The 13121-nt window shown below is 42.9% G+C and overlaps 1 protein-coding gene across 2 annotated transcripts in view; it reads left to right on the forward strand.

Moving 5' to 3' along the window:
• gmds (GDP-mannose 4,6-dehydratase) overlaps positions 1-13121 on the forward strand; it is a 153665-nt gene that overhangs the window by 22320 nt on the left and 118224 nt on the right. The window contains exons 2-5 of one of the 2 annotated variants that reach the window (XM_084163195.1): positions 3121-3165; positions 10147-10234; positions 10587-10607; positions 11683-11792. In XM_084163195.1, coding sequence (XP_084019321.1) covers positions 3121-3165; positions 10147-10234; positions 10587-10607; positions 11683-11792 — 264 coding nt within the window. The remainder of the gene's footprint in view (positions 1-3120; positions 3166-10146; positions 10235-10586; positions 10608-11682; positions 11793-13121) is intronic. The other variant, XM_084163196.1, reaches the window with a different exon arrangement.

The following is a 13121-nucleotide window of genomic DNA, read 5'->3' on the forward strand; positions in this document are numbered from 1 at the left end:
AGGAACATTTGACAAGTAGGGACAATTCGCCAGTCCCCAAAATAAAAAATATATATTTTAGGCTTAGGGGTTAGGTTTAGGGTTAGGGTTAGAATTAGGGTTCATTTTAGGGTGAAGGGTTGGGGTTAGGGAAAATAGGATTTTTAATGGGAATACATTTTTTGGTCCCCACCTGGATAGTAAAACCAATGTTTGTGTGTGTGTGTGTAAAGGGAAACTCTTATTCTATTTCCTCTGTGTCCCACTATTGGACAGTATAGTGAATAACACCTCATCAGGCTCAGGTCTGTACTATGTAACCCTGGTCCTGGACTGGAACAGGAGGATTCCTCCCAAATTACACCCTAGTCCATATATATTGCACTGCTTTTGACCAGGGTCCATATGGCTCTGGTCAAAAGTAGTGCGCTATGTAGGGCATAGGTTGTCATTTGTGACACAGACCTGCCAGAGGACCATGGAAAATACATCTGGCAGCACTGCTCTTCCCCTGGGCTAAAATAGCCTCAGCTCAGCATTCACAGTCGTATTGTCTCGTTGTCACTACGTGTGGAGTGGCATACACATGGGGCTTGTGATTGGCTGGCTGGTTTGAGGTGGGGTATACAGTATCTCACCTGGACCTGTCTGATGCGGTTGTGCTGTACATGACTCACGCCCCCTTCAGGTGTATCTCACACACTGCACCCTGAGAACAGAACGTATCAGACTCCCCACAGATACATATGTTGTTCACTTAGTTTCAGATCCAGAGGGAAATATATCAGTAAGTATGGTTACATGCGCACAATAATACGATTATTGTGGATAGGCAGATTCATATAGGCCTAATAGTTAGTTTAAAAACATGCTTTGCAAGGAGAACGATTTCCCTAATAATCATGTTTACATGGACACATCTGAAATCAGGCTACCCGATGGGACTTAGATAAATGCAGAAAATGGCCAATAAAAATAAACTTTCTACCACATAAGAGGGAGGCTTGCGCTTCCGGTGCTGGCACATGCGCATATCAAATGCACTGCTGGAACACAGACATGTCCTAATAATTTGAAAGATTGCTCAGAAAACCAGATGTTTTAATCAGCGTATGCTTACTTCGCCGATTCAGTCAAGCAGAGTTATGTGTTTATATGACAATTGCCATACTCTGCCTATTGCCGTAATCAGTTTAATATTGAATTATTAGTGTGCATGTAAACGTACTCAGTGACAGATAGATCAGTCAGATCCTCCAATCCCTTGACCCCTGACCCAACTGTCACCTCTCTGACCCAACTGTCACCTCTCTGACCCAACTGTCACCTCTCTGACCAATGGAATTTGTGTTTGATCTAGTTGCTGAAGAGCTGTCTGATTTATGATATTTTGGCCCAAAATGAGACACTGGGCTTTTCTGGTCTAGAGGGGGACTCACTGGGAGCACAGGGTGTGCTGTTCAGATAGTGTGTGTCTGTCTGTGTGTGTGCGTGCAAGTGTGTATGTATCTCCCCACCCTCCCCTGGCTCCCCATAACAGGAAACGGAGAGGTGAGGCCAGGGTTTATGGGCTAAAACAGACTCAAAAGAGCCTCTTGTTTTCAAACATAAAACCAACTCTTCATGTTTTTTTCCATAATTCATTTGGCACGTCGATGTTTGACCCTGGCACAGGGTCAGGAAAACATGACAGGACCCGGGGGCCAGAGCTTTGAATGGCGTAGGGTTATGGAGTTAGGCTGTGTGTCCCAAATGGCACCCTATTCCCTATATAGTGCACCACTACTTTTGACCAGGACCCTGGAACGCATAGGGTGCCATTTGGGACTCATCCGGGGAGGGACAGGCTACATGGTGTGGTGCCAGGCTGGCAGTGCCAACCTCTCTCTGGGTACCAACTACCAAGTCAGGCTGTGCTCAGTCAGGCTTCAGTGCCACCCTCCATAGAGCTAGAGACAGAACCAAAGAGCCAGAGCCACCTCCTGAACCACAGTGGACCCACCTGAACCACAGTGGACCCACATGAACCCACATGAACCACAGTGAACCCACATGAACCACAGTGAACCCACATGAACCCACCTGAACCACAGTGAACCCACATGAACCCACCTGAACCACAGTGAACCCACATGAACCACAGTGAACCCACATGAACCCACCTGAACCACAGTGAACCCACATGAACCCACGTGAACCACAGTGAACCCACATGAACCACAGTGAACCCACCTGAACCACAGTGAACCCACCTGAACCACAGTGAACCCACCTGAACCACAGTGAACCCACCTGAACCACAGTGAACCCACCTGAACCACAGTGAACCCACCTGAACCACAGTGAGCCCACCTGAACCACAGTGAGCCCACCTTGCCCAAGCAGGGGTCTAATAGAGCTGGTCCCTGAACTCCATCCTATGATACTGGTCCATTCTGAACTGTGGTGGGCGACCCATAATGAGTATGAGGTTTCATACTGATCTCTTCTGACAGTGCTTAGCTGCACTAACTGAACTATGATAGACAATGAGCTACACATCCCTCTGACTCGAGTGGTGGACCATAGAAATAGAATGAATAAAACGAGCTTGGAACCTCTGACCTTGGCAATTTTGGCTGGTAAATTCATTTTAATTATATGTGGTGGGTATGCTATGCTTACATCCTTAGCTCCCAGCTCCCATGGAGTCTATACCCATGCCCGGGGCCTCATGATGGTTGTTGTCATTAGGAGTTGGCAAGACAGCACAAACTGATCTGGGACCAGCTTACTCGATGGCTTGGCGTTGGTTGGTAGACTGAAATCTGCATCTCTTCCAACTTTCTTCCTCACATGTTCCCCTCTAGTCTGGAGGGCCGGAGGTCTGTGGCCAAATCACCCCCAGACCTGGAGAGGAATGGGGGTGGGTAGGTGGAGGGGACTGGGGTGGAGGGAGAGGGATTGCCATGACTGGTTTGGAATGTTCCAGAGTGTTCCAGAATGTGCGGTCTGAGGGGGGAGAAGAGAAGTTAAGCTACATGGATGAGGGAACAAGACCTTATTGAGAGAGTGAAAACACACTCGAACATACACAGTCATGCATTTAAAATGTGTGTGTGTTGCTCTCTAACAGACCTGTGTGTTTTGTCTGTGTTTCAGGATGGCTCCTACCTGGCTGAGTTCCTGCTGGAGAAGGGCTATGAGGTGAGAGAGACACCCAGGGAGAGGCTGTCAGACTGGGATACACACCCTGCCTCCCTCTTCTGTGCTCCAGACAACCACACCGTGACACACACACACACACACTGCTACACGCGCACACATTCCCTAGATAAGCTCTATCCGACTGACAGGCAGACTGACTCCTCAGTCACATCAGATATTCAGTCAGTTCCAAAATTATTGCCACCCTTGATAAAGATGAAGTGTATAAAATAAATAATACTGAGCTATATTGTATGCAAAATTCTTCACACTTGGATTGGAACCATTGCTATGGTCAGATGACATGAAAATAGAGTTATTTGGCCACGCACCATTGGCGTTTCGTTTTACTTTTTTGATTATGTGCGTATTGTTTTGTATTGCTACAGTGCCTTCTGAAAGCATTTACACCCCTTGACTTTTTCCACATTTTGTTGTGAGTTTTAAATTGATTAAATTGAGAGTGGCACTGGCCTACACACACTTCCCCATAATGTAAAAATAAAAAGCTGAAATGTCTTGAGTCAATAAGTATTCAACCCCTTTGTTATGGCAAGTCTAAATAGGTTCAGGAGTAAACATTTAACAAGCTTAACAAGTAACATAATACGTTGAATGGACTCATTCTGTGTGCAAAACATGATTTTTGAATGACAACCTGATCTCTGTACCCACACATACAATTATCTGTAAGGTCCCTCGGTCGAGCAGTGAATTTCAAACACACATTCAACCACAAAGGGAGGTTTTCCAATGCCTCACAAAGAAGGGCCCCCATTGGGAGATGGATAAAAAAATAATAAGCAGACATTGAATATCCCTTTAAAGGTGCACTATGCAGAAATCGCTCAGCCATTTCCTGGTTGCTAAAATTCTAAAAGTTCGCCTAATTTCAGTTTATGTGACAAAACAAGCAAGTATAGTGGAGAGAATCATTGTACCATCTACACCGCTGTGAAATATATGTTCCATAACCAAAAATATTGTATTTTCAGCTGTTTGAAGCTGTGGTACAAAACCGAAAGTAAAAGACGCAAAAACAAAACGTAAGAATGGGAAGCATAGAAATAGTGTACATAGAACAGATCTACCGCTTCTTAGACTTGCTTTCAATGAGAATGACATATCTATAACTCACATTTCTATTTGAAATTGGTAGGGTCGCCCAAAAAGTTACATATTGTAGCTTTAAGCATGGTGAAGTTATTAATTACACTTTGGATGGTGTATCAATACACCCAGTCACTACAGGCGTCCTACCTAACTCCGTTTCCGGAGAGGAAGCAAACCGCTCAGGGATTTCACCATGAGGCCAATGGGGACTTTGAAACACTTACAGAGTTTAATGGCTGTGAAAGTAGAAAATGGAGAATGGATCAACAACATTGTAGTTGCTCCACAATACTAACCTAATTTTCAGAGTGAAAATAATAAAAATACAGAATACTGAATACAAATATTCTAAAACATGCATCCAGTTTGCGACAAGGCACTAAAGTAATACTGCAAAATATGTGGCAAAGCAATTAACTTTTTGTCCTGATTACGAAGTGTTATGTTTGTGGCAAATCCAATACAACATATTACTGAGTACCACTCTCCATATTTTCAAGCATAGTGGTGGCTGCATCATGGTATGGATATGTTCGTAATCGTTAAGGACTGTCGAGTTATTCAGGATAAAAAATAAACTGAATAGAGCTAAGCACAGGCAAAATCCTAGAGGAAAACCTGGTTCAGTCTGCTGTCCACTAGACACTGGGAGATTAATTCACCTTTCAGCAGGACAATAACCCAAAACGCAAGGCCAAATATACACTGGAGTTGCTTACCAAGACAACATTGAATGTTCCTGAGTGGCCGAGTTACAGTTTTGACTTAAATCGGCTTTACATTTATGGCAAGACTTGAAAGTGGCTGTCTAGCAATGATAAACAACCAACTTGACAGAACTTGAAGAATTTTAAAAATAATAATGTGCAAATATAGTACAATCCAGGTGCACAAAGCTCTTAGAGACTTACCCAGAAAGACTCACAGCTGTAATCGCTGCCAAAGGTGATTCTAAAATGTATTGACTCAGGAGTGTGAATACATATGTAAATGAAATATTTCTGTAATTTCATTCTCACTTAAACTGCAAACATTTCTAAAAACATGTTTTCACTTTGTCATTATGGGGTATTGTGTGTAGATGGGTGAAGAGAAAACATATATTTTGAATTCAGGCTTTAACACAACAAAATGTGGAATAAGTCAAGCAGTATGAATACTTTCTGAAGCCACTGTAGGTATTATTACTACACTGTTGGAGATAGAAACACAAGCATTTCACTGCACCTGCGATACCATCTGCCAATCTGTGTACGCAACCAATAAACTTTGATTTGAGTTGGGGCAGCAGCAAGCCCACAGAGCAGGAGATCCAGGCAGTCAGGATCCTCCAGGCCGGCTCCAAGAGTGGTAAAGGCCGCTTTACCACTCTTGGGTAGCGGAATGACTTTGGCTTCCCTCCAGGCCTTCCTCTAGACCAGGGTTCTTCAATTCCGGTCCTGGAGGGCCGAAACACCTCTGTTTTTCATCCTCTCCTTTAATCAGGGGCTAATTCAGACCTGGGACACCAGGTGAGTGCAATTAACTACCAGGTAGAAATAAAAAACAGAACTGTTTCGGCCCTCCAGGACCGGAATTGAAGAACCCTGCTCTAGACCATCCTCAGTAGCTTTCCATCTAAGTCGTCAATGCCTGGAGGTTTGTCATTATTTATCGATAACAATAATTTTTCCACCTCTCCCACACTAACATTACAAAATTAAAACTTGCAACGCTTTTCTTTCATTATTCTTTTTTTATACATGAGTACGATGGCTCACTGTTCTTTGTTGGCATTTCCTGCCTAAGTTTGCCCACTTTGCCAATGAAGTAATCATTAAAATAATCAGCATTCTTTGATCTTGGCTTCACATTACAGTTTCTTCTTCGTTTTGTTGAGTTTAGTCACATAATTCTTCAATTTGCAGTAAGTCAGCCAGTCAGATGTGCAGCCAGACTTATTAGCCACTCCTTTTGCCCCATCTCTTTCAGCCATACAGTTTTTCAATTCCTCATCAATACATGGAATCTTAACAGTTCTAACAGTCAGTTTCTTAACAGGTGCATGTTTATCAATAATCGGAAGAAGCAATTTCATAAATTCATCAAGTGCAGCATCTGGATGCTCCTTATTAATCACATCAGACCAACAAATATTTTTAACATCATCCACATAAGAGTGACCGCAAAATCTTTTGTATTGTCTCTTATACACAATTTTAGGCCCAGCTTTTGGAACTTTGGCTTTCCTGAATATAGCCACTATATTGTTATCACTGCATCCAATGGGTATGGATACAGCATCATATAAAGCAATATTTATAGGATATATTTATTCAGCTAAAGTGTCCTTCACTTCAGTTTTTCGAAAATATTATTTATTATTGCAAATAGTGCTTCATTAAATACTATTCACATGTATTTGTTATTCCAGTCTGATTCTGATAGTACTGCCAGGTTGTCTGTTCTTTCTGCCTGTCATTAAAATAATGTGTCAGCTATAAAAAATATATACAGTGGGGACAAAAAGTATTTAGTCAGCCACCAATTGTGCAAGTTCTCCCACTTAAAAAGATGAGAGGCCTGTAATTTTCATCATAGGTACACGTCAACTATGACAGACAAAATGAGAGAGAAAAACCCAGAAAATCACATTGTAGGATTTTTAATGAATTTATTTGCAAATTATGATGGAAAATAAGTATTTGGTCAATAACAAAAGTTTCTCAATACTTTGTTATATACCCTTTGTTGGCAATGACACAGGTCAAACGTTTTCTGTAAGTCTTCACAAGGTTTTCACACACTGTTGCTGGTATTTTGGCCCATTCCTCCATGCAGATCTCCTCTAGAGCAGTGATGTTTTGGGACTGTCGCTGGGCAACACGGACTTTCAACTCCCTCCAAAGATTTTCTATGGGGTTGAGATCTGGAGACTGGCTAGACCACTCCAGGACCTTGAAATGCTTCTTACGAAGCCACTCCTTCGTTGCCCGGGTGGTGTGTTTGGGATCATTGTCATGCTGAAAGACCCAGCCACGTTTCATCTTCAATGCCCTTGCTGATGGAAGGAGGTTTTCACTCAAAATCTCACGATACATGGCCCCATTCATTCTTTCCTTTACACGGATCAGTCGTCCTGGTCCCTTTTCAGAAAAACAGCCCCAAAGCATGATGTTTTCACCCCCATGCTTCACAGTAGGTATGGTGTTCTTTGGATGCAACTCAGCATTCTTTGTCCTCCAAACACGACGAGTTGAGTTTTTACCAAAAAGTTATATTTTGGTTTCATCTGACCATATGACATTCTCCCAATCCTCTTCTGGATCATCCAAATGCACTCTAGCAAACTTCAGACTGGCCTGGACATGTACTGGCTTAAGCAGGGGGACACGTCTTGCACAGCAGGATTTGAGTCCCTGGCGGCGTAGTGTGTTACTGATGGTAGGCTTTGTTACTTTGGTCCCAGATCTCTGCAGGTCATTCACTAGGTCCCCCCGTGTGGTTCTGGGATTTTTGCTCACCGTTCTTGTGATCATTTTGACCCCACAGGGTGAGATCTTGCGTGGAGCCCCAGATCGAGGGAGATTATCAGTGGTCTTGTATGTCTCCATTTCCTAATAATTGCTCCCACAGTTGATTTCTTCAAACCAAGCTGCTTACCTATTGCAGATTCAGTCTTCCCAGCCTGGTGCAGGTCTACAATTTTGTTTCTGGTGTCCTTTGACAGCTCTTTGGTCTTGGCCATAGTGGAGTTTGGAGTGTGACTGTTTGAGGTTGTGGACAGGTGTCTTTTATACTGATAACAAGTTCAAACAGGGGCCATTAATACAGGTAACGAGTGGAGGACAGAGGAGCCTCTTAAAGAAGAAGTTACAGGTCTGTGAGAGCCAGAAATCTTGCTTGTTTGTAGGTGACCAAATACTTATTTTGCACCATAATTTGCAAATAAATTCATTAAAAATCCTACAATGTGATTTTCTGGAGAACTTGCACAATTGGTGGCTGACTAAATACTTTTTTCCCCCACTGTATGTAAACTTCCGACTTCAACTGTATTTGGCTAAGGTGTATGTAAACTTCCGACTTCAACTGTATTTGGCTAAGGTGTATGTAAACTTCCGACTTCAACTGTATTTGGCTAAGGTGTATGTAAACTTCCGACTTCAACTGTAGCTAACACTCTTGCTATGTGACTTCTTAACTTATTATATCAAACACACACAGACACAAACATACCTACATACTCTCCGTGCTAGCTCTGGATCTGTTTTCTCAACAGTAGCTGAATGATTTAATTTCCCCTGGATGGTTAGCAGTATCTCCCCCCCCATTTACATTAGTTATTTAGCAGATGCTTTTATCCAGAGTGAAATACAATTAGTGCATTTAACAAAGGTAGGTAAAACAACCACGTATCACCATCATTGCAAGTAAAACCTTCAAAATAGCCGATATCTTCACAATCAGGGGGGATGATAGAGGGACGGACAGGCAGGCAGGCAAGAAGTGGAGAGTGAATAAAGGAAGTGAGGTCCGGGCACGATGTCCTCTCAGTAATGTGCTCCCAGTCATACCAGCCCTGATCTTGTGGAACCAGCCCACAGTTGACAGGAAGTGTCTTCAGGCACCACAGGAAGTGGCTCTGCCCCAGGCTCCAGACTGGGGACTCGTTGGGAGGGGGGATGATAGAGAGAAGGACAGGCAGGAAGTGGAGAGTGAATACAGGAAGTGAGGTCAGGGCACAATGTCCTCTTAGTAATGTGCTCCCCAGTTCCCCAGCTATCTCTTCACAACAGAGCTTCCTATACATCCCCAGAACAATGGGAACTCCCCCAAAACCACCTCCCCACTCCCCCACATGTAGATTGGGAGATGGGGAAGGAGAATGTTTGGAGATTGTAATGGATCCAATATATCTCCTAGAGTCAAAATTATTTTCCAATCGTTTCGTTCTGAACAGAACCACAATGTTTTTCGTTTCGTTCCACTATTCCGACCAGCAAAAAAGTTGAAAAACGTAATTCATTCTTCTCTAGCTAATTAAAAATCTCTCTCCCTATCTTCTGAATCAAGCTTGTAACGTCAGTACAGTAGCCTACGCTTCAGAGGGGGGAGGGGCAGGTAGCCTAAACACGCACAGGCAAAGATTTGGAATAAGTGAGGGCTTTGCATAGGTGCTTTGTTGCATTTGTTGTGTGACTAGAAAAAAATGCCTGGAACGTAAAATAACATTATTAATAACCGGTTCCCGTGCTTTTAAAATAACGGTTCTGTTCTGGAACATCATTGATCACTTTTGTTCCAGGTTCCGTTTTTGTTCCTTAAAAAAATTTTTTTTCCCTGAACCGGTTCCAACCCCTGCCTAGACCACACACACACACACCACACCATACCACACACCACACCACACCATACCACACACCACACCACACACACACCACACCACACACCACACCACACACACATCACACCACACCACACCACACACCACACACACACACACACCACACACCACACCACACACACATCACACCACACCACACACACACCACACACCATACCACACACACACCACACCACACCACACATCACACCACACCACACACACATCACACCACACCACACCACACACCACACACACACACACACACACCACACACACACCACACACACACCACACCACACCACACACACACCACACCACAAACACACCACAACCACACCACACCACACACACACACCACACACACACACCCCACACACACCACACCACACCACACCACACCACACACACACCACACCACATCACACACACACCACACCGTGTTTTATGTCTGTGTAAAACTGTGTGTGTGTTGACTGTATAGTGTGTATTCCCCCCTGCAGGTTCACGGTATCCTGCGTAGATCCAGCTCTTTCAACACTGGTCGTATTGAGCACCTGTACCAGAACCCCCAGACACACACTGAGGGAAGTAAGTACCTGAGTCTGACCTTTTGATATTCAACCCTTGTTTAGTTAGTTACAGTTCAGCTAGAGCATTAAATATACTCTATCTTTATATACTGTACATATACAGTACTTTTCTTATAAAAACAATAACAATTATTTTGTAGTATAAGGTGTTGTTACCTTCAGAATTAAGTTGGAGTAAGCCAAGCCAACTAGGAAAATAGTAACCATACTAAAAAAGTTGCCATACTGAAATGCACAGTTTTATTTTTGCTACATAGATGTGGGTTGATAGAATGAAAACTGCATTACTGGAAACTTGTTGAGCTTCTCTAACTTATCTACATCTAACTCGTTATCATTATTATCACCAGGGGATGGATCTACAGGTGGCTGTAAGTGTCATTTTACAACAAATGAAAGCTTCAGGTCTGATGATCTGAAATGGGAAAATGTGTGTGCTCTGAACAGTAGCCTCCACTATGGCTACTCTGATTATACCCGTCTCTTTAGTTTGTCTCTGATTTTTGGTGTTGATGCTGTCTCATTGTAATACTGAAACAGACTCAGTAATAGTACAATTACATTTAATGATGAAAAATGCCATCTCTGTGTTTAGGATAATAGTCACGTTAACATCAAAAACCAGACATTGAGTTTGGCTCTAAAGCGCCAGTCGTGTATAGATGCTTTAAGGTGAAGGGGCGTTTTCCTCTCTGAGATCTCTCTTACAAGCTTTCTGATTTCAGTTATTTCAAATTATCAGAACACTCGGACAGAGAGATGTGATTGGTGAGACCTGACAGCTGTTGATGATGTCACTATTAGCCATTTTATCTTCAGGCACTGTAACAAACTTGGCAAACAATTCTATTTGACTTTTCAAATCACCCTCTCTGTCATGACTGTGCTCTTTTTTTAGTTGGTTCATTGATTTTACCTACGAACTGTGAACTCATACTCCAATCTCCTAGTGTTTATTATCATTTTAAACACTATCTATTATGTGAATCAGATCAGTGAGTATCTTTAGTCTTTGCCCAGATGAGACAAAACTCCATTGAGAAGTGATTCACTGAATCCAGTGCTTGAATCCAGTCAACTGACAAGATTCACTCACAACATTACCAGAACAGAAAGCCCCAAAGGCCATCCACCCAAATTATCTTTCCATTAACATAGCATAATCTACTCAAACTGTACATTTGTTTCAGGTACTGTGGTGTCGACATTTTCCTCAGGTGTGGGTCAGTTCATTCCAGGTTTTTGCTTTTGATCTGTAATAGTTGTTATAAGCTACAATATGTCATTGTCTTACCTCAGGGTGATGCCACCTGTCAGAACACAATGAATGGATACAACTTTTGGTGTTGGTGAGCTCTTTATGGTGCCTGGGTGAGGTGTATAGTTATTATTGCCCTTAGTAAGTGTGTGTGTGTGTGTGTGTGTGTGTGTGTGTGTGTTTCTCAGACATGAAGCTGCACTATGGGGACTTGACAGACAGCACTTGCCTGGTGAAGATCATCAACCAGGTCAAACCTACAGAGATCTACAACCTGGGAGCCCAGAGCCACGTCAAGGTAGGATATCTACTTCCACAATGCTTTACAGTAGACTTTATTCACACCATGGACGTGATCGTTCTAAATCCAGGTTAGGACGTGTAAGTGCTCCAGTCTAGTACTAAAACTTTCCTCACGTTTATTTGAGGAAAAATAGCCTTGACTTTTGGCGTCATGAGTTTGAATTCCGTCTGTAAATAAGGTTTGTTATGACTCAGATTTTTTCTGTTTGTATTGACTGCTACGTAGGTCGTAATATAATTAAACTTGAAACCCATGCTGAAACATGGTAATCAGGGCTGTAAATCTGGAGAGGATATTGTGGTTGTTGAGGCAGGATGTAGTGGTTCTTGTGTGTGTTTGTGTGTGTGTGTGGCACAATGTCCCTTTTGTTTGAGATCTCCTCCAGTGGATCCCAGGAGAACCCTGTGTAACGCCTCCACCTCCTGTATTGCCCCTGCAGATTCTGGGATCTGAACAACACAAAGAAGCGCATTCTGTGTGCCTGGATATGTGGGAAATAGAGTGAAGTGTGTATACACTGTGCCTGTGGTGTGTGTGTAGGTGCATGTTTGTGTATGAGAGAGAGTGAAAGTGAGTGAGACTGAGAGAGAAGCACACTCTAGCCCATTACCCGTTATATTGCTTTCACTCTTATGCTTGTCATCTGGACACAGCAAGAGACACCATGAGAGAGCGAGAGATATGAATAGTCTGGGCCGGGTCGATACCAGTATCGCGATACTCGTTAGTATCGTGGCAAGGAAACAAAACACGAAGTGGATTTCACTTCTTTAGGAAAACAGCCCTAATGTTGGTAACAAACATAATTATATTGTCATCCAGAGTCACATTTATTTATTTTCCAAGTTATAGCACACAGTATTTTACACACAGCATGTTTTTAAAGGACGAAAGAGTAAGATCTGCTTCGTGTTTTCATTTTTGCCATGGAAAAAATATTGCGATACTGGTATTGTCCCGATACTAGTCTGTCTCTCCCACATCCTCTCTGTGGTCATAGAGACCATGACTTTGCTCTAAACTGCCTATGTGGACGATCCTTCCTGGACCAAACATGGACACATACATACAGAGTATTTTCTGTATTTATGTGTTTCTTCACTAGTGAGCCTATACCATCCCAGACTCCTGAGTCACTGCTGGCTGGCTAATAGACGAGCCTCTGGATTACTAGCAGGAAACCTTAGTGACGTTTCCACTCTTCCAGAGAGGAAAAGATAATTCACAGGAGCTACTCATCTCTCTACCTCTCCTTCCTCTCTCTATGTCAGAGCATTGTATTTTTTTATTTCCAGGGAAACCCGGAATAGTTAGCCCTGTGTG

The sequence above is a fragment of the Coregonus lavaretus genome (assembly GCF_964263955.1).
Source record: "Coregonus lavaretus genome assembly, chromosome: 6".
NCBI classification, from domain to species: domain Eukaryota; kingdom Metazoa; phylum Chordata; class Actinopteri; order Salmoniformes; family Salmonidae; genus Coregonus; species Coregonus lavaretus.